Raw genomic sequence first — 21302 nt, 5'->3', positions numbered from 1 at the left:
TTCTGGCAATAACATCACCTCAAACAACAAACCAATCTCAAGTGATAGAAAAATCTCTATACTTTTTGATAAATATTTTTTAAACTTTACATTAGAAGCATTTAATTTGAAACAAGCTATTTATGCTTTTGATTTATATTATAGTTTGTATATGTATCCTACATATATCTGCTAATAAATAAATAAATACTTGGACTTGTGACAGTGCTCTGATAACTTGAACGCTCTGATAACTCGAACACTTTCGCTTGGTCCCGTGAAGTTTGAGTTATCCATGTTTGACTGTATATAAATCTCAAAGTTTGTGTGTGCGTGCGTGTGTCTTACCAATTAAGCTCTGGAGATGCATTGAATTCTGAGGCCATGTGAGCCCTATGTCAGTAAAAATTGGCCCAAAGCATTCTGCATTACGCAACATCACTAAAGCTTGCTCTCACGGCTCATATTGGTAAGTTTAGCAATACGGATAGTAGCCAACTCAAATTAGTATTTGGCAATGTGCCAGGCGAATGGCCGCGGCAAGCCACTGGCAATTACATTACCTGCAACAGTTTTTTAATACCATGCAATGTTGAGTATTCGGCTAGTAATGTATATTAATAAACTTCAAACTAAATGCTGTATAAGAATTAGGGATAAAAGGTTTTTGATTGTGAGTATAAACTTGCTTTTCGTGTAACAGCGATAATTAGGAGCCAATGTATGATCATAGATATAGAAAAGTTTTGTCGGAGTTATCTTATTTTAATGCAAACACAATAGACAGGCGGTGTGTTCCTCATTAAGCGTTTTCATTCTTCATGTGATTAAGGTATAAAACTGCAAGTTAGGGGGATAAATATGTTTACTAAGGTATTGTCAGAGTTATCTTCCTTCCTGATCGTTACTAATAATGTCGGTCATACGCCATAGGCCTTTTTTGTTTTGGAATTATACTTTTATGGTGGCTTGAGGCCAACTATCTACTGAGTACATGTATATACAGAGCTTTTTTATGGCGTTTATTCATTCTAATATTTACTTTGTGTGTAAAACTTTCAAATGTTGGAACAGATACTCATATAGTAAAACATGTTTAATTCCTCTTGGCCCCAAAAGAAAGCGATGAATTCTTTACGATTATTCATGGCGTTAAAGCAGTTTTATTGTGTAAAAATATTTAAAAGTTTGTAAAAACCATATTTTTTGCTATTTTATGTTTATATTTTATCATCATCAGTGTATTCGGTCTCAAAATTACTGCCATCAAAATATAAACCTAATCGATAAACCTAAATACCGACCTAAAACATCTTCCTCGTCCATATTCAAAGTGGCAGTTACAATCGTTTACTTGAAAATAATTTTTATTTGCAAAATGAGTAAAACGGAAAATATCCCTACGACTCCATATGAAAATGCATCTCTATGCATGTTTCCTTGACTATTATTGGGTAAACTAAAAAAATGAGCTAACCACAAAATTTATAGAGCATTTCTGTAAGAGCCGATTTCATCGGCTCAGTCAAAATAAAATCAGCCCAAAGGGCCGATTCAATCGGCTTGGTCAGAACTTGGGTTAATGAAGTTGAAATATTCAAGTTCTTAGACTGTGACCCAACTAGTATAATAGAGTTCCTAAACTATGACCCAACTAGTATAATAGAGTTCCTAGACTGTGATCCAACTAGTATAATAGAGTTCCTAGCGTGTGATCCAACTGGTATAATAGAGTTCATAGACTGTGACCCTACTAGTGTAATGAAGCAACGCTAGGTGATAGCAATAACTAATTTTAATAATTAATTGGTGGCTACTCAGGCAACTCGGTACCAGTTGCATTTGGTGAAGAGTGAAAAATTCCAATTTCCATCTCAATTGGAAATGTGGATAGGAAAGGTTAAACAGTTCCTTATTATTCACTTTTTAATTTATAATCATGGATCTAAAAGAACTAGCTTGAAAACGGAAGAAGTAAAATGCTTTTATTAGAATCAAGCGATGCATCTTAAAAACATGTGAGTAAAGATTCTTTTCTTCACTCTTCAAACCCATCTAGTAATTATAATACTAGTGTTGCTAGTATTACTAGTACTACTAGTACTACTAGTACTACTAGTTCTACTCGTGATTATTGTTAAGAAATAGTAAAAGTGACACCAAAGAAGAAGAGCATGAAACAATTACAAGTAGAATGGCTGGCCATGATATTTCATCATAAAAATTTAAATGTTATCAAATATAAAGTCAGATATGTCTATAAACATGGTCTAATTTAGCCTAACACCATATCTTTATTGAAATCTTTACCTGCGCACTGCCAATAACAGTGTAACAATTAGCTACATCTCAATTCACATTTCACACACTTAATGTAAAGGTGAGGTCACGATAGGAACCTCTCGTTTTTCATCATTATTTCTTCTATTTAATTGTTTACATATAATTTAATTTTTTATACTCAGTTTTTGATGCATGGTTTTATATAATGCATTTCCTTTAATGCTATATACCACCGTCAATTCTGGCGCGTAAGTAGAAAATTTGGCACCAAAATTCGAGCAAAAAAATTCATCCTCAAACTTATACAGCAGTCACATTTTTCATCACTCGAGTTCTAGCAAAATTCAACTTTAAAAACCGTCGCAAGTCAAAAATGCATTATATGACTTACATGAATTTATTTATAACATAATGTACTAAATTACTATTAATCCTACTAAACATGAGATGGATCAAACAGTCTTATTCTTCCATAGACCTGTTAACTATACTATGTATAGTTAACAGGTCTACGGAAGAATAGTTAACAGGTCTATAGTTAACGGGTCTATAGTTAACGGGTCTATAGTTAACGGGTCTATAGTTAACGGGTCTATAGTTAACGGGTCTATAGTTAACGGGTCTATAGTTAACGGGTCTATAGTTAACGGGTCTATAGTTAACGGGTCTATAGTTAACGGGTCTATAGTTAACGGGTCTATAGTTAACGGGTCTATGGTTAACAGGTTTATAGTTAACAAGTCTATAGTTAACAGGTCTATAGTTTTTTTACAATTTCTTGGTTTTTTCGTTGTATCTGCCTACAAGACTACATTCGTTAATCCATTTGACATATCCACTATTGCCTACCCATTCTTTTACTTGTACATGAATCAGGAATCCTGATAGAAATCTGTCTTGCGGTTTGCTTTTTTGTTAAACAAGTATTATGAGAGGTCGGCCAATACGATGGTAAAGTGCTGTTTTTCATGCTTTGCGGTCTTTATTAGCACCGCTTTCTCGCGTTCTTTTGCTTAAGTGTTGTAATACCAAAGGCACCAAAAACTTGGCCATTTTTACCCATTAGCACAATAATGGTTAAAGCTAATAGTACATACTACAATATGTTCTTGAGACATCAGCTGCCTTGGTATGAACTATCGTTGTTAATACTTTGCTAGTGGGCTCGGACTGCATCTCAGACTATCCTAGCCCTAAGGCTACCAGTAGCTCATTTTCTTCTCTGTCCAAAAAAATTCTGTCTCTTCAGATGAGAAAGAAGTACTTCTAGACGTTGTCACACTTGTTTAGAGGGCATCAATTATATCAGTACTTTTATCATATAGTTCAGTACATCAGAGTCTTGGCTTTCTAATGAGCCTACATTCAATACACAAAGAATAATAGAACTATGAAAAACAGGATGTCAAAAGTATGTCTTGCAATAAAAAAATACTTGGTTGTGGTTCCCACAATGTGACGTCATAATTAACATTTAGCCTTAGGTCGTTGATCCTGATCGCTGCCATTGAGGCTGCCTTTTTTGTGACAATCGGTGCTCTTAAACCCAAAGAGCGCTAATAACAAACTAGGATTCTAGATAATCAACAATGCACGGGGGTCATGCTAACGCTCGACCAATACAAACGCGTGTTCTGGGTTAATAGATTTCGGGTGATTGTGGAAGTAGTTGCTGTTGTAGCAGTATTATTATTTGAAGAATTCGTATCGTTTTCCATGTTGCTTTCTAATATGATTATGCTTCAATAAATATACTGTCGTTGATAAAGGTAATGAAATCACATTGATTAAATTGTGACCTGCAGTGGCTGGCCCTAGGACTATATGTAAATTGCGCTCTTGCGAGATCATGCAATGCTTGCGTGATCTCGCAAGCATGCGTGATCTCACAAATTAATTAGCCTCAGTTGTGCCCCTCAACATCACAATAAAAAGAGAGGGCTAGTGCATAATATCATCGGGAAAACATAGTATGCTGCTTGGAATCTGAGCTATTTATCCTGGAAAATTATAGATCCTATTGGAAAACCGCTGTTTCCGATTGAGTGAGTATCTGGTTTGACTCGCTGATTTCTTGTGCTGTCATTGTTACGTAGATACTACGTGTTGTGTTGACAATGATTATAAACTAATCTACCTTCCCTGCAACCAACCAGCGACTCCGAAGCTAAGGGTTGTAGAATGAAAGAAAGTGGGAATGATGAGTGAAGAAGCAACAACATTTATTATTCTATCTTTCTAACAAAACTAAAAGCATATTACACCGCGACTATAGCCTAACTATAGCTAACGAGCCCTATCATGGTCCGGAGTATATACATACGTTCAAACTATAGCTAAGGAGCCCTATGGTCAGGAGTATATACATTCATGGATACTGGAAAGGTTTAGTTGGATGGTAGAATTGGATATAGTATGGCCTGTCTTGACAAACTGTGGTTTTTGCGGAGTTGTCCCCCGTCGAGCGGGCGAGCAACAACAGCTTGTCACAAGACGTACTGCATCTGATGCATCAGCTGCACTTATAGGGAGTTGTTCCCTTCCGTCTACGCGGCTTGTCCGCGATGTTATGTCGGTCGCTCCATTGGTAATCATAACGGATTTCACGCAAAAATTTATGTAGAAAAAAAAACAAGATTACAACGTTTAACCAAAGAACAGTTTCTGTGATAAACTTTAGTAGGACTTAAGAAATAAATAAACTTAAAATAAAGTCCATATGAACAAATAAAGCTGACTGATACAAAAATAGAAATAAAACTGACTGAGCGCACAAATAACGACATGTTTAGTCGCTGTTGTTGCCTAAGTTCTCAAATTCTAATAAAGTTTACTGCAGAGAGGGGTCGCCAGTTAAACGTTCTTATCTTAATTTTTCTACATAAATTTTTGCGTGAAATCCGTTATGATTACCAATGGAGCGACCGAAATAACATCGCAGCCAAGCCGCGTAGACGGAAGAGAACAACTCCTTATAAGTGCAGCTGATGCATCAGGTGCAGTACGTCTTGTGACAAGCTGTTGTTGCTCGCCCGCTCGACGGGGGACAACTCCGCAAAAAAACAACAGTTTGTCAAGACAGGCTAATATAGTAGGACGTGTAGTACCGTCTAATAGTAGTTGGATATACTATTAGACGGTACCACATGTAGATGGATGGAACTTCAGTGCAAATACGCAAACAACATCAGTTTGGGTTTCTATGTTTTCAGGGAACCGACTAAATTTTATTGTAACAGGAAACAGCGGCTTTCCAATAGGATCTATAATTTTCCATTTATCCTAGAAATAATCTGTAAATGGAGAGCTAATGACACTGATTCCTTTGTCATCTTCATTGGTTCTCTGGAGTTGTCCTATCTTTGCCTGCCACTATCGTCATTATCATAGTTAATAAATAATCGGTAAGAGCACACAACACCGAATATGAAAATTGTGATGTTGTAATTTGCGAGCCTATACCATTGAACATTTCTGTGGTAGAGCTCTGGGAAATCTTATAAACACCAACCAATGTCTGTCTCACCATGTCCAACAATGGCTCATTTGGAAGCCAAGATATTGAAGAACCGGAATAAGCTGAAAAAGTAGGCCCACTGATATAATTGATGTGCTTTAACGTATTGGAATTCAAAAACAGGCGTGTGGCTATAGATGGCATCTTGTATGATGATCACTGTCTATAGATTGCACTATATATGTTGAATATCCAATCGAATCTAGTTGGATATTTTGTTTGAGTAAAAGTGAATATCATTTAAAATGATTGATAATTGTTTTATAACCTTATTTGTTAAAACAGTCCTATGTTGTGATTTTTTTACTTAAAAATTTTGTCTCAATTAATATACTACTATTATTATACTGAAGCTACTCAACTGAACTTCAACTGTAGATTTTCAAAGAGGGAATGAAAATCCAGTGTTGGGAACATCAAAATCGGGCATATCATGTCGATATTTCTTTGTAAATTGTTCAGAACAAAACAGTTACAATGCAGCAATATTAGTTTTCTTTACTGTTACAAGTCATGGAGAACTCTGATCACCATAAATTCGGAAACAGCCTGCGCAGACCATCTTGTTAAACCGAGTCTGTTTTTGTAGAATCATCAAATTGTAAGTAATTTGAGGCATCACTTTTCTTGTAACTAAAATGTGCATGAATGCTTGGCTATGGCTCGCAAACAACTTTGGTTTTGACTAGTCATTTGATGATGGATAAAACGAATTAAGCGATATTATTTGCAAAATTCTTGTCTGAGTTTCCTAATGTGTCAACCAATCACAATATATTTTCAGAGTAAATATCGTTTGCTTCATGGGAAGCGCAGAACATTTCTGTGTTACATTCTCAAAGGCGCTGATAACGTTTACTAGAATTAGTGCAAGATTTGACTTTCAGTTTGATCTTCAGCGACAAACTCTGCGCATGCATTGTTGGATCACTTTACTTTTTTTGTAAATCTACAAACTCATAGAATATTATAAAAGATAGTGGTAGGACATGCAAGTAAAGGTACCCATTTATATGCCTTGGCATTGATTTAATTTCATCCCGTCGGATAACAAAGAAATTCAACTACAAGTTTTTCGCGCTATCATTTATATGTCCGGTATGAATGCTGTCTATTCATTGATTGGCTCCTCTAAACAATAGCGTGCATTTGTATGTACGTATCAAATGAATTGTCACTGTAATTGTTTTTGGAGCCAAATATGGATATAAATTTTAGTCAATTACATGGATCCTGATCTTTCAAATGACCTAAAATTGTCACACTATCAGAAATAGATGTAAAGCTTGGAATTGCCTAACCTTGGTGGCAACAATCAAGTTTTAAATTTAATGAACTCTATAATTCACTGCTGTTTCAATGTTTCGTAAAGATAACGCAAGGTGTGAAGCAGGAGATATACACTTCTATATTCGTCTCATCATCGCTCATCATCTTGGCTATATATATTTACATATATATTTGTGTTCTGATCATTTCTTCCTTCAACTCTATATAGCCACTGTAGGGCCTGGCTGTAAAATGGCATATACTAATAACATAGACTAATGACATATGCTGATAACATAGCCTATACTAATGATAAGTTCTGCTCTCAGACAACTCATTGCGAACGCTTCCTTCTTCAATGCTCATCTGTTGACTCATTTGAACTGCTGCCATTCTCCTCTCCAGTTCAAGGTTCTCTTCTGCAAGCACATCATAGATTTATTGCATGTTATGTTGGGTTTTTGTGATTTATGTGCTAGGTGGCTAGGTAAGTGATAGGTTGCCCAATTTTGTCTCTACCTATTGGTCGACTATTATTTCGACCTCAATGGATTTGTTTTAAGTTTTGGTTTACGAGAGTTTGAGAGCACTCACCGGTGTTATAATCGACACTGCCGGTGTGTCTAGGAATGTTTGTAGGCGCTTGTCCGGATGGAAAGCTTCTCCCTTTGCAATCCCTGCTCAGGGTGGAACAACTGTTCCCTCTTCCCATTGTCATAGTTAATGCATTTGAGTCGTACATAATTTGTCCAGAACTTTCCATTGCCTTTTTGTCCAATGTAAGGAACTCGTCTGGCTTGACGCCCGTGTACTCTCCCACGGCATCGTAGTCTGCAGCAATTTATTACATTCCACATACATGTAGCTATGATGATATAGGGCCTATTGCGGTTTCCATGCTACGAATGGCTTTGGAGTTGCTTCCACTCCGAAGCATAGACGTCGCAAAATCCTAATGCATTGGACATTATTTCGCTTCGCAACAATTGTGTGAAGGTATTCGCTGTGAGAATACTATTCGACATTATTGAAGTTGGTGATGGATTCAAATAAATCATACTCGGCTAAGCTCTCCCCATTAGAGGTAAAATAATTCAGCACACAACTGTGCTGGTTTCTGCTACGAAAACATTCTACTGCTACTCACTACCGTTTCTGCCGTTTCTGATGACTTTCATCTCTATATCAACATTTACATGCCAAAGATGGGCTGCTCGTAGGAGGGTGACGAAATAATAACTTTTTGAGATCTGGTACTTGGCTATATATAAATTGAAAGTCTCAGTGACTCTAGAGAAAGTCACTGAGACTTTAGGTAGGTACTTTAATATGTTTTATTTTAAGGGATACATCGCAAATCTTGGAAAGATCCATATACTGCAATTCTGAATTGTTAAAATACAACAGTGCGAATCCGTCGACAGCGGGCAACTCTGAACCAATTCAAAGCATGGAAACACATAGTAGTCAGAAACTGTTGGGACTGCTACCTAGTGCAATAGTAACTTTTAAATCTTTCACTGACAAAGTCTCATCTGAGGTAGTTATCGTAAATCAATGGATTGGTGCCTGCCTTGCACCTATAATACAAAGGCTACAAACCAAAAATTGCACCTGTATAACTTGCACTTGCCTGGCACCTGTATACCAAAACATCCAAGCCTTACTTGTATCAGTCTCGTCTTTCCACGCGTCATTTGTTGCATAATCCTCAAAGTCATCAAATCCATCGTTTTGCGCCTGTGGGGCTCCGAGCATTCGTAATAGTTTGCCAAACTTCTTGTGGTGTCTGTAGCTTTCACAGCAGTAGAGCACTACGAGAAGCACTATGAGGATGGCTATGGCCAGGCCTATCGCCACTCCCAGGATGATCTCTAGGCAGCAAATTGGATATTACAGTTATAACTTATGAGAGTGTTGCCAGTTGCTAGTATTCTAGTTGGTTGGCTAGTTAGCATTGGTACCTCGCTGCTAGATTACATAGGTTGTCTATATAGCATTGATAACTGGTGCTAGGTTAGGTAGGTTGGCTAGTTAGCATTGGTACCTCGCTGCTAGATTACATAGGTTGTCTATATAGCATTGATAACTGGTGCTAGGTTAGGTAGGTTGGCTAGTTAGCATTGGTACCTCGCTGCTAGATTACATAGGTTGTCTATATAGCATTGATAACTGGTGCTAGGTTAGGCAGATTGGCTATATATCATTGGTAACTCGGTGCTAGGTTAGGCAGGTTGGCTATATATCATTGGTAACTCGGTGCTAGGTTAGGCAGGTTGGCTAGTTAGCATTGGTACCTCGCTGCTAGATTACATAGGTTGTCTATATAGCATTGATAACTGGTGCTAGGTTAGGTAGGTTGGCTAGTTAGCATTGGTACCTCGCTGCTAGATTACATAGGTTGTCTATATAGCATTGATAACTGGTGCTAGGTTAGGTAGGTTGGCTAGTTAGCATTGGTACCTCGCTGCTAGATTACATAGGTTGTCTATATAGCATTGATAACTGGTGCTAGGTTAGGCAGATTGGCTATATATCATTGGTAACTCGGTGCTAGGTTAGGCAGGTTGGCTATATATCATTGGTAACTCGGTGCTAGGTTAGGCAGGTTGGCTAGTTAGCATTGGTGACTCGGTGCTAAGTTGGGTAAATTCTAGTTTTTTAGCCATTTCACAACTTATATTCTATGATCGATGTTCTGTGATCGATATTTTGATATTTAGCTCTTCGGAGTACCTAGGGAATCTGAAGGCATCCTTGAATGCTGATAATGAGGTGTCAAAGTCACCCTATCACCTGCAAACATGCTCAAGATGTTAGGCAAGTTGACTATGTACAGTCAAACTCGGATAACTCGCCCTCGGATAGCTCGAACACATGGTTATCTCGAACGGATTTGTTTGGTTCATTCCCAAGTAATGATAAATTGCTTTAGATAACTCGACTTTAACATTATTAACTCAACAGCTTTTTGCCCGACGGCTAACGAGATGGTTGTTATTGCTTTAGAATAACACTTAATTCCAATCCATAAGGATAAACCTCAACTTTTAGTAGTACATAGGCGTCGTTATTACCATCATCGGCAAAATATTTTCGTTAACGACTTTTTTAAAGGTGTGCAAAAAATGAAATTTTACCAAACATCCGCTTAGCGATGGTCCTTCGACGACAAAGAAAAGCGAAGTAACCTTCGGATAAACTTAAAGTAAAATCAGCGAAATTGAAATTGGTTAAAACGCTCAAAAGAAAGAGATGTCTTTTCTTCTGAGTATTTCAACCGCGATCAAGTTTTGCCAATTTTAATCTGAAAACGTCCTGGCAGTCACATCACCTAAGACAACAAACAAATCTCAAGTGACAGAAAAATCTCTATACTTTCTAATAAAAAATTTTTAAACTTTACACTAGCAGCATTTAATTTGAAACAAGCCATTTATGCTTTTGATTTATATATAGTTTGTATATGTACATGTATCTACTAATAAATACATGGATTTGTGACAGCGCTCTGATAACATGAACGCTCTGATAACTCGCACACCTTCACTCGGTCCCGTGAAGTTTGAGTTATCCATGTTTGACTGTATATTGCAATTCTGCACCCATGCTTATTCACAGTATGTTATTGAATGGACTTTGAATATATCGCTGTAAAACTGGGCACAAAATAATTCGGGAGTTGTTTTCTACCTGATCCTTTTTCCGAGAAAACACGGCTGGCTGGTTACACTCTGTTTGTACTCACCTCCAGGTTAGGTATCTCATAACACACAAGGCTCAGAAATAGACTAACAGTTATTTAGGGAGGTGCTTCTAGTCCCAACGTTCACCCGAGGTCAAAACCGCTCCCGGAATGCGCTCTCCAAATGTGCTAGCGAAATCCACTCGCCAACCGCGTTCGCTAAATACATTGCTGTAAGTTATTTGTGTACCGAGGTTGACGAGGTCATAAAACCTGCCAGTGATGATGAAGGCAGTCTACCAGTTTCTTCTGTTACATCTTAAGCATAACTCTTTTTGAAAGAGTGAAACAAAATATTTTCTCTATTTCAGTAATTCTTTTTTTCATTTGATTTTGCAAGCTTAAAGCTTCAAAAAAGTTCTCAAGCACTATCTCTAGCTCTAGCACTAGCTCTATCTCTAGCTCTAGCACTAGCTCTATCTCTAGCTCTAGCACTATCTCTAGCTCTAGCACTAGCTCTATCTCTAGCTCTAGCACTAGCTCTAGCACTAGCTCTATCTCTAGCTCTAGCACTAGCTCTAGCACTAGCTCTATCTCAAGCTCTAGCACTAGCTCTAGCTCTAGCACTAGCTCTATCTCAAGCTCTAGCACTAGCTCTAGCACTAGCTCTATCTCTAGCTCTAGCACTAGCTCTAGCACTAGCTCTAGCACTAGCTCTAGCTCTAGCACTATCTCTATCTCTAGCTCTAGCACTAGCTCAAGCTCTAGCACTAGCTCTATCTCTAGCTCTAGCACTAGCTCTATCTCTAACTCTAGCACTAGCTCTAGCACTAGCACTAGCTCTAGCTCTAGCACTAGCTCTAGCTCTAGCACTAGCTCTAGCACTAGCTCAAGCTCTAGCACTAGCTCTATCTCTAGCACTAGCTCTATCTCTAACTCTAGCACTAGCTCTATCTCTAGCTCTAGCGCTATCTCTAGCTCTAGCACTAGCTCAAGCTCTAGCACTAGCTCTATCTCTAGCACTAGCTCTATCTCTAACTCTAGCACTAGCTCTATCTCTAGCTCTAGCGCTAGCTCTAGCTCTAGCTCTAGCACTAGCTCTATCTCTAGCACTAGCTCTATCTCTAACTCTAGCACTAGCTCTATCTCTAGCTCTAGCACTAGCTCTATCTCTAGCACTAGCTCTAGCTCTAGCACTAGCTCTAGCACTAGCACTAGCTCTATCTCTAGCTCTAGCTCTATCTCTAGCACTAGCTCTATCTCTAACTCTAGCACTAGCTCTATCTCTAGCTCTAGCACTAGCTCTATCTCTAGCTCTAGCACTAGCTCTATCTCTAGCTCTATCTCAAGCTCTAGCTCTAGCACTAGCTCTATCTCTAGCACTAGCTCTAGCTCTAGCTCTAGCGCTATCTCTAGCACTAGCTCTATCTCTAACTCTAGCACTAGCTCTAGCTCTAGCACTAGCTCTATCTCTAGCTCTAGCACTAGCTCTATCTCTAGCTCTAGCACTAGCTCTAGCACTAGCACTAGCTCTATCTCTAGCTCTATCTCTAGCACTAGCTCTATCTCTAACTCTAGCACTAGCTCTATCTCTAGCTCTAGCACTAGCTCTATCTCTAGCTCTAGCACTAGCTCTATCTCTAGCTCTAGCTCTATCTCTATCTCAAGCTCTAGCTCTAGCACTAGCTCTATCTCTAGCTCTAGCACTAGCTCTATCTCTAGCTCTAGCACTAGCTCTATCTCTAGCTCTAGCACTAGCTCTATCTCTAGCTCTAGCTCTATCTCTATCTCAAGCTCTAGCTCTAGCACTAGCTCTATCTCTAGCTCTAGCACTAGCTCTATCTCTAGCTCTAGCACTAGCTCTATCTCTAGCTTTAGCACTAGCTCTAGCACTAGCACTAGCTCTATCTCTAGCTCTAGCTCTATCTCTAGCACTAGCTCTATCTCTAGCACTAGCTCTATCTCTAGCTCTAGCTCTAGCTCTAGCACTAGCTCTATCTCTAGCTCTAGCACTAGCTCTATCTCTAGCTCTAGCACTAGCTCTAGCTCTAGCACTAGCTCTATCTCTAGCTCTAGCACTAGCTCTAGCTCTAGCACTAGCTCTAGCTCTAGCACTAGCTCTAGCTCTAGCCCTATCTCAAGCGCTTTTACAGAAGATGGAAAGTTGATAATTAAGTCTAAGATCAAAAGTCCTGCTTGCATACGCGGACTGGGCTTCAGAGTGGTAAGCCATATTACCATCAAACCTCAAACCACAAAATAAGCGGATTATACTCCGGTCTTTAACGTTTGCTAGTAAAATATTCCATCATAGATTAACAATGTCTTTCATGAAGACTCTCTATCTGACTAGTTTAAGTTACTGCTGAAGCTCACTTTCGAAGCTTCGTTATCGAATACTTAGTACATTATACAGGTTCAGAGGGAACTACTTGCTATTGTAGGCTGTTATAACTATCGGGCGCTCTTCTTCTACGCCCCACAAACAACAATCCGTTTCACTATGAAAAGGTGGCAATAAGACAAAGCATTGGTAGAGTTTATGGGTTTAAACATCAGGCATGGCTTTCTCTCCACCATACTAGTAGTTCATTATAAAACCATCTCATAATAGTAATACTTACTATTATTAGCTTGATAGAACAACACTAACACCTGCTCCATTCGTTTGCCTTCTAGCATTAGGAATAATTATACGGATAGTTATTACACCTGGTGATCTTCCTCACGTACTATAGTATGCCAGGGTAGGCCTACTAGTGGGAATAATATGAACAATTAATGATATATTTACTTTCTCTTCCGATAAGCTCTGGTATGTAAATTGGAATGTACACAGGAAATGAGGTGGTGGTGCTAGGCGTTGTAGGTCGGGTTTTAGGGGTGGTTTCAGGTGGTTGTGGGACCGTCGCGATTGCCTCTCCCACTGCAATACAATTTACATAGGTTTCTTTACCTACGAACGCTTCAGCAAAGTAAACGCCACTAAACAAGTGATGGATTGTTCGATTGTTGTCACCTGACGAGTGATCTCATATGTAGCCTACCTGCATGCAAATCTGTTTATATTACAAGATTATATATAATTTAAATGTATTTGTATTTATTAAAAATTATATCTATATATAACCATAACTATACTACAAGCTGTTTCTAGAGTCCAAATGTAGTGTATTACGAGCTATCTAAACATATAACCGTGATTGTGTTAGAAGATATATCTCTAATCTAAATCTAAATACGGTTGTATCTATCCCAATGCAGAAACTGACTGATTTAACTGCCAACAAATAGTGATTAGTAGGTATATACTGTCGATGCCTGTTATTCGCGGCTTTCAGCATCCCAAGCCCTCTTCATTGCCGCTAGCAGAACACATTTTTGGAGAAAATACAAGTTTATAAGGTACCCACCTTTGCATGTAATGTCGATGAGGGCGCCCACGAAATGCTGCGTCTGACCTTGGCCACATTCGGTATCTGTGTCAATAAGTGCCCACCATTCGGGCATGACAGAAGACTCCTCGCAGGTTGGTCTCCCATTGCAGCGGTTCTGTATCCAATTGTATAGGTAGATATATTCAGCACTTAGTCCCTCATCCTCTCCACCTGCGCAATAACAGCATTGAGTGCTTACAAAACTGGTGTATTGCTTGAGTTTTATAGAGCCCTGAACCGAAATTGAAATATTAATAATAATAACAATAGTAATAATAACAATGCGGTAAATCTACAACTTACGATTGCCTTACTATACCATATAAAATTACAACCAGTATTTGACTCTATGCCGGAATTAATTTCAAACATATTGAATTTTTTTCGAAGCATCACAATTTTGTAGGTCAAAGTAAAAAGACATGTAGAAATTAAAACTGAAATTACTACAAAATATGAAACCTGACAAATTAAGTTAATTTAAACTTTACCTACATCTGGTTTAACCTCGTTTAACCTATGGCCAGTTAATCTGCTTATCTTTATCATATCTTTTTATTATTGTTTATGTAAGACTCAGAGTTGGATTGAATATACACTAGTGTATGTATGACTCAGAGTTGGATTGAATATACACTAGTGTATGTATGACTCAGAGTTGAATTGAATATACACTAGTGTATGTACGACTCAGAGTTGAATTGAATATACACTAGTGTATGTATGACTCAGAGTTGAATTGAATATACACTAATGAATGTATGACTCAGAGTTGAATTGAATATACACTAGTGTATGTATGACTCAAAGTTGAATTGAATATACACTAGTGTATGTATGACTCAGAGTTGGATTGAATATACACTAGTGTATGTATGACTCAGAGTTGAGTTGAATATACACTAATGCATGTATGACTCAGAGTTGAATTGAATATACACTAGTGTATGTATGACTCAGAGTTGAGTTGAATATACACTAATGCATGTATGACTCAGAGTTGAATTGAATATACACTAGTGTATGTATGACTCAGAGTTGAATTGAATATACACTAGTGTATGTATGACTCAGAGTTGAATTGAATATACACTAGTGTATGTATGACTCAGAGTTGAATTGAATATAAACCAGTGTATTTATGACTCAGAGTTGAATTGAATATACACTAGTGTATGTATGACTCAGCGTTGAATTGAATATACACTAGTGTATGTATGCCTCAGAGTTGAATTGAATATGCACTAGTGTATGTATGACTCAGAGTTGGTAATATAGAAGGATATTTAGTTTAGCTTTTACGATAATTTAAAATTTCTCTGATTCCTAGTTAGGAAGTGATAACGTACTTTATCCTGTCAAACTGTCAAGTAGCACATTTTGTTTTTTATATTCACATCTTTTCAAGTTCTCACGTTTGGGTTGTCACCAAGGCACAAAATTCCTGGTAGTCGTTGAAGTATTTAGGAGTGTGATATATGAATCTATAATTCACAAAAACCCTTTAGATAGATTATGATCTGGCTTGCTACGATTTATCACTCCTGTTAGGATCTGCTCCTCACAGAATATTGAAGCTGATATAAGCAAACATGATCTTTTCCATCTGCTGTTTACCACCTACTGTGGATTGTCCGTCGGCATTGCTCGGCCTTGTAACATTCCCTCGAGCTATTCTGGATTAAGGCCACATCTGATGAAGTTAGAACGCTGATGGAGTTGATTTCGTAGACAGCATTTGAGGCGCTGCATAGGCTAACTGGAATTGTCTGCCCCTGGCAGCCGTAAAGATGAAAAGAACCAACAGAATCTATAAAGAAACAAGACATGTTTAGGGTTTTAGGTTTAGTCTTCTCAATGCCAGTCATAGTTGCTATCAAACGTTTCATACTATTGTAAGCTTATTGTTAAACTGCTGGAGTAGCCTTACCTCACGACCTTAACTAGTAGCCCTAGCTACCAGCTGAGACTACAAGCCTTAGCTACTAGCTTAGCTGGTAGTCTTAACTTGTCTTACTGTCGCTCTTTTATTCCTAATCATTATTTTTAGACTTTCTCATAAATCAGAGAATTAAACATAATGGGAGACTTAATGGTTTGCTTGGGTAGTATTCCCCTGAGGCTTACTCCAGTTCCTACCACTGGGAAGTGATCAGTCATTCCTGTTTGTTATCTCGCTGACATACCTATGGGATGTGTCTCGATGGGTAATATATATTTATTACCCTGCATTAGTATCTAGTCATACCTGATCTTATGTTAGGTTTAAGTTGTATGTTACTGCCATCAGAATCTTCCGCATTATCCTTGAAATTTTAGCATGTAACGGTCAAACCTCTTTGTACTACGCTTTCTATATCAAGGCTGCCATTTTCCCATAAAAACACTGCGTTTATTTCATTCTACTTAGCAAAAATTACATGTAGCATTTGAAAAATCTTTAAATAAAATTCTATGAAATAAATTAATGTGAAAAGCTAAATTGTTAATGTGATAATCACAGTACACCCAACTCTAGCGTGAACCTCCTTTGACGTAAAGTCCACTTAACGTACAAAATTTATGTGAAGTTTTTTCTTTGTATTACATGAAAACTTCCATATAACGTAGTCTTCAGCCAGTACAAATTCTCAAATTGCGATTTGAGTAATGAGAGTTCCAAAGTTGACCTTAAAATAGCATTTTCCTCTTGCTGCGCTGGGAGAGTAAAAGACATATACATAACTCTATTATATAAGTAGAAGCTTGTATAACGTAACTTTCAGATAACGTAAAAGATTTATGTAAAGTTTTTGCTTCCTACTATGGAAAAAATTCCATAAAATGTAGTGTCAAGTCAGGCAAGTTTTCAAAGTCGATTTAAATATTAGTTTATTTCGCCGCACTTGCGGAACAAAAAAGTGCCATGCGTTTAGCGTTATATCTATAATATATATTATAATATATATATTATATATATAACTTTCGCGAAATTCTAGTTCGTCGTAATAGATCATTAAATGTGTCGACAAAAAGGCGAATAGGATAGCTGCGCAATTTTTCATAAAAATGAAGGTGATCAATTGGTGCGGGTGTTACAGCGTCGGTCTACCAGTCTTAACGTCACAAGTTAGAGTATCGTCGACGAAAACTATCTTTATCCTTACCTTGATCCTTGGATAGGAATAGACGACGAACAGGTAGAACTGCTTTTTACAGTAAAAAGATTTTGTTGTTTTGCCATATTGTAAACGTACAAAATATTTGTTATTAGCTTTACTTTGCAGAATAGACTTTGATGTTTAGAAAAATAAGCAAATCCGTTGAAAACGAACGTCGAAAATGTGTGGTCCATATTAACTTGTTGTAAATTTACCGCACTCATGGTCTATGAACCCAGGGAGATTTATCATAAAAAGGAGAAAAGTTGTTGATACAAACCAGTAATTCTGCAATTACTGTACAGCCCACATATTAAAAGAGATAAATAAAGTATTTCCTTTTTCATGGCCAAGGAGGAGTTTGAAAAGGTCGTGGAACAGTTAGGCAATTTACCTGTATTCTAAGGTTCTTACAACATAAATTCCCTATAACGTAAACGTTCCTGGAATGGATTATCTACTGTATTCAAGTGCCCTGACAGTCTATAGTGGACCAGAAGAAATGGTGTAATAAGTATCTGTACTTGGGAGAGAAAACAAAGTATTCTTTCCCAAGTATTCTCTATTTGGCTCTAGAGTTATAAGGATATCTCGATGTTTGGGGTATATCTATTATATCAACTCGTACTCTTGCAGTCTAGTGTGCCATAAGAGGTGGTCAGGTCTGCCGATAAAGCACTGATAATAAGTAGCTGCACAAGTATTCAGGAATACATGAAGGCGGTCGATTGGCGCAGGTGTTAGTGTCAGTCTAGCAGTCTCAATGTCATGAGTTGGGGTCTCGTCAAAATCAATCTTTTATCCAAACCTCTAACCCTGGCTCAGGTAGATGGATAAACAGACACAAAGTAAAATATAAATACATCCTTACTATAACAAAAGCAGTGTTATAGCAGTCTTTACTATAACACAGCGAGATCTGTGCTGCAAAAAAATATTTATATGTATATCCAAAATAATGTATAATAAAAAGATATCTTTACTATAACAAAAACAATTTTGGATACATATAATTATTTTTTCTTTGCAGCATAGAGCTTGCTGTGTAGAAAAAAGGTGCAAAAAAGGACTTGAATTGGCATTGAAGGCATGTGCTCTCCTCAACTCATAGTAAAATTACTGTAACCATGTACTCTAATTAAAGTACATGGTTAGGTTTGGCAGGTGATAAGAGAATGAAAGTGATAAGAGAATAGAGAAAAATTGTCAATTTAAACCAATAATACCACAGTTACTGTACAGTCATTAAATTAAAAAGTTAAGTATAGATTTTTCTTTTTGAAAAGCAAAAGAAGTGGGTTTGAGAAGATTTTGGTATGGATAAAATTATTTACATGCATTTTACTGTTCATATGACATAAATTTCCTACAACGTAAACATTCTCGGAATGGATTATTTACTTTTTTCAATTTTATTGATAAAAAAAATTTATGGGTGCTTCATCGTAAAGGCAAGAAAACTTAAGTGTAGGTTTGGCAGGTGAATGTAGCGGTAGAGGTACGTGGCCCAGTTCGGCAGGTGAATGTAGCGGTAGAGGTACGTGGCACAGTTTGGTAGGTGAATGTAGCGGTAGAGGTACGTGGCAGAGTTTGGCAAGTGAATGTAGCAGTGGAGGTCCGTGGCACAGTGCACACCAACTTATACAAGTGAAGACAACTTTAAGCGAACTATGTTTATACATTTTTGTTATTTTTACATTTTTCACGCATCTTGTTCATTTTAATGTCTTTTTACTTTTGCCAGCGAAACTGGAGTGTAGCGAGTAGTTTTAGATGTCGAGTCACATATTTGTCGAGAGTTTACGCTGGGCTGTAAAATCATATGTTGATGTGACTGCGCGCAGATATTATTATTCAGCCAGTTTATAGCCTATCTTATCCTTTCGAAGCCTTACAAGGAGTGATAAATAGAGTTTACTGCCTGGTTTCTAGTTGCACATTTATGTATAACTTACATGTAAGTATGACGTACAAGGATAGTTTGTTTATACAAATATTACTTACAAGAGTAGCTTGCTGGGATGAAGCAGAGTATTGCGGTAGTCACTAACAGTCTAGTTGTACTCCAAGACATAGCCATAAAATATGGGATGATTTGCCAACCCGATGTACCCAGCTAGGATCAAATGCTTATCCAATGGCGCAGTCAGCCTCGGGTGTCGACAACTGCGCAGGAGTGTGTCTCTTCGTGCCAACAAGCAAAAACCAGAATTTTATTCTCTCCTCACTGATGAGTACGTATTTAGTTGCTATGGTGATATGAGGATTTGTAGAGTCGAGGGTTTTTAATATTCATACGGCCTGTTGCCATTGATTGATGCACTAAATGATGAGACGTGATAGCTTTCTTTGCTATATAGGCTACCTCGCCATCATGGAGGCTAGTGAGCGCTTGCTTGATCACGCCACAAAATAACTTGTCTCTTCTCAGTTTGTTGAGACAATTCCTGGTGAAGGTGAAGATTATTAATACCTGGATGGGTTGTTCACCATTTTAATATATCCTTTTAATCAGGGTCATGCCAATAGGCAACCTGTTGGAAATTCCTCTCCTAGCGTAAAGCGACCAGGCTAGCGGATGACAGCAAGAGCGCCACTTGTATTTTTATTACAAGGAAGGCTATTGGACGAGATGGTCTGAAGAGGAGACTGATTGAGAAAAATCTCTTTGTACAAAAGTTGACTTGCAACAAAATTCACATTACAGTTATTTGGTATCAAAAGATTCACCACGTCTTACTCTGTTGAGTTGTAGGTGCAAAATGTGTGGAAACGTGATTACAAGCTCTTAAAAGCTCAAAGACGAATAGTTAATCGCCGCCATCTCGAAACTGCCGTAGATTGGAACCTCTTTCCAAAACGTCTCAAATGGGACATAGTTGAACGAGATGGCTTCTGTTTACACTTTCACGCAACCTCATTCGTCGAAATATTTTCACAAATAAACTTCACGCATTCAATAAAGCCATGTTTATTGCCCTTATGCGTCTATTTCATCATCATTGTAATGTTGTCACTTTGAGCACTGATATCTTAGCTCTAGCCTAAAAATCAGTTTAACTTTTTGACGTTAGCTGGATGGAGCGCATATCATCCTCTGAAAAACAAGAGGAGCCTGTTGGTCACCTGTGATAGTCGAAAAACAATGCAGAAATTATTGGCGCTGTTTGGCAGGAAGTATGGGTCACATGATAAGATTACGACTTGCCGATTAGACCAAACCTAAACAAAACTGTAAAGTAGCGATCATCTATATTTGATACGGGGTCTTCGGTAAAACCTGAAGTGTTTGTCATAAACTAGTGTGACGATAAGTTTTATATTGAGCTTTTCGACGAATGAGGTAGCGTGAAAGTGTAAACAGAAGCCATCTCGTTCAACTATGTCCCATTTGAGACGTTTTGGAAAGAGGTTCCAATCTACAGCAGTTTCGAGATGGCGGCGATTAACTATTCGTTTTTCAGCTTTTAAGAGCTTGTAATCACATTTCCACATATTTGGCACCTACAACACGACAGAGTAAGACATGGGGAATCTTTTGATACCAAATAACTGTAATGTGAATTTTGTTGCAAGTCAACCTTTAAGATTTCCCTCCGTGAACACATAGTCAACCATTGTCAACCCTAATATACATTTTATTCTGGCTCAGCTTGTAACTAACGACAAATATCCAGCTGGCTGACCTTTTATTGATCTGAAACATACCGATCCTCAACCTGTGATATTCATAGGCTCTATATTTGATGACTAACTAGTAGAGGGCAGTCTGGTGGGACTTGAGAGATCATCAGTCGCATTGATAAAGCCTGGGGAATAAGTATATGCACAATCATTATAGACATCTGGAAGGCAGATAATTGGTACAGGTGCTAGCATGCCAGGCAGCAAAGCCTATTGTTATGGGTTTGAATTCTGTATGATGCATTCTTTTTTCCCCAACTGTCAACCATGGTGATGGACAAAAATGGCTCTTATCATAGTAACAATTG

The 21302-nt window shown here is 37.8% G+C and overlaps 3 protein-coding genes across 3 annotated transcripts in view; 2 read left to right on the top strand and 1 right to left on the bottom strand.

Annotated features, from left to right (window-relative positions):
- The window catches only part of LOC137405400 (activating signal cointegrator 1 complex subunit 3-like), a 242727-nt gene that overhangs the window by 124713 nt on the left and 96712 nt on the right, over positions 1-21302 (top strand). The window lies entirely within an intron of this gene.
- LOC137405403 (uncharacterized) lies at positions 7170-19496 on the bottom strand. Its single transcript, XM_068091652.1, has 7 exons — positions 19315-19496; positions 15795-15980; positions 14147-14341; positions 13528-13659; positions 8716-8922; positions 7643-7879; positions 7170-7467 (listed from the first exon to the last, which is right to left on the bottom strand). The coding sequence occupies exons 1-7, from the start codon at positions 19388-19390 to the stop codon at positions 7355-7357; spliced, it is 1146 nt and encodes a 381-aa protein (XP_067947753.1). The 5' UTR covers positions 19391-19496; the 3' UTR covers positions 7170-7354.
- LOC137404089 (uncharacterized) lies at positions 10905-12996 on the top strand. The gene is made up of 2 exons (XM_068090245.1): positions 10905-10966; positions 11172-12996. The coding sequence occupies exons 1-2, from the start codon at positions 10905-10907 to the stop codon at positions 12994-12996; spliced, it is 1887 nt and encodes a 628-aa protein (XP_067946346.1).

This window comes from Watersipora subatra, chromosome 9 (genome assembly GCF_963576615.1).
Source record: "Watersipora subatra chromosome 9, tzWatSuba1.1, whole genome shotgun sequence".
Lineage (NCBI taxonomy): Eukaryota > Metazoa > Bryozoa > Gymnolaemata > Cheilostomatida > Watersiporidae > Watersipora > Watersipora subatra.
This window is presented reverse-complemented; position numbering and strand designations above follow the sequence as displayed.

What these genes read in the sequence shown, in the direction of transcription:
- LOC137404089 (XM_068090245.1), top strand. Translation starts at nt 10,905, where the DNA reads ATGCGCTCTCCAAATGTGCTAGCGAAATCCACTCGCCAACCGCGTTCG. An exon ending in CGTTCGCTAAATACATTGCT is followed by an intron (nt 10,967 to 11,171) that starts GTAAGTTATTTG and finishes CACTATCTCTAG; the next exon opens with CTCTAGCACTAGCTCTATCT.
- LOC137405403 (XM_068091652.1), bottom strand. Translation starts at nt 19,390, where the DNA reads ATGGCTATGTCTTGGAGTACAACTAGACTGTTAGTGACTACCGCAATA. An exon ending in CATCCCAGCAAGCTACTCTT is followed by an intron (nt 15,981 to 19,314) that starts GTAAGTAATATT and finishes GTTTCTTTATAG; the next exon opens with ATTCTGTTGGTTCTTTTCAT. An exon ending in CAGTGTCGATTATAACACCG is followed by an intron (nt 7,468 to 7,642) that starts GTGAGTGCTCTC and finishes ATGTGCTTGCAG; the next exon opens with AAGAGAACCTTGAACTGGAG.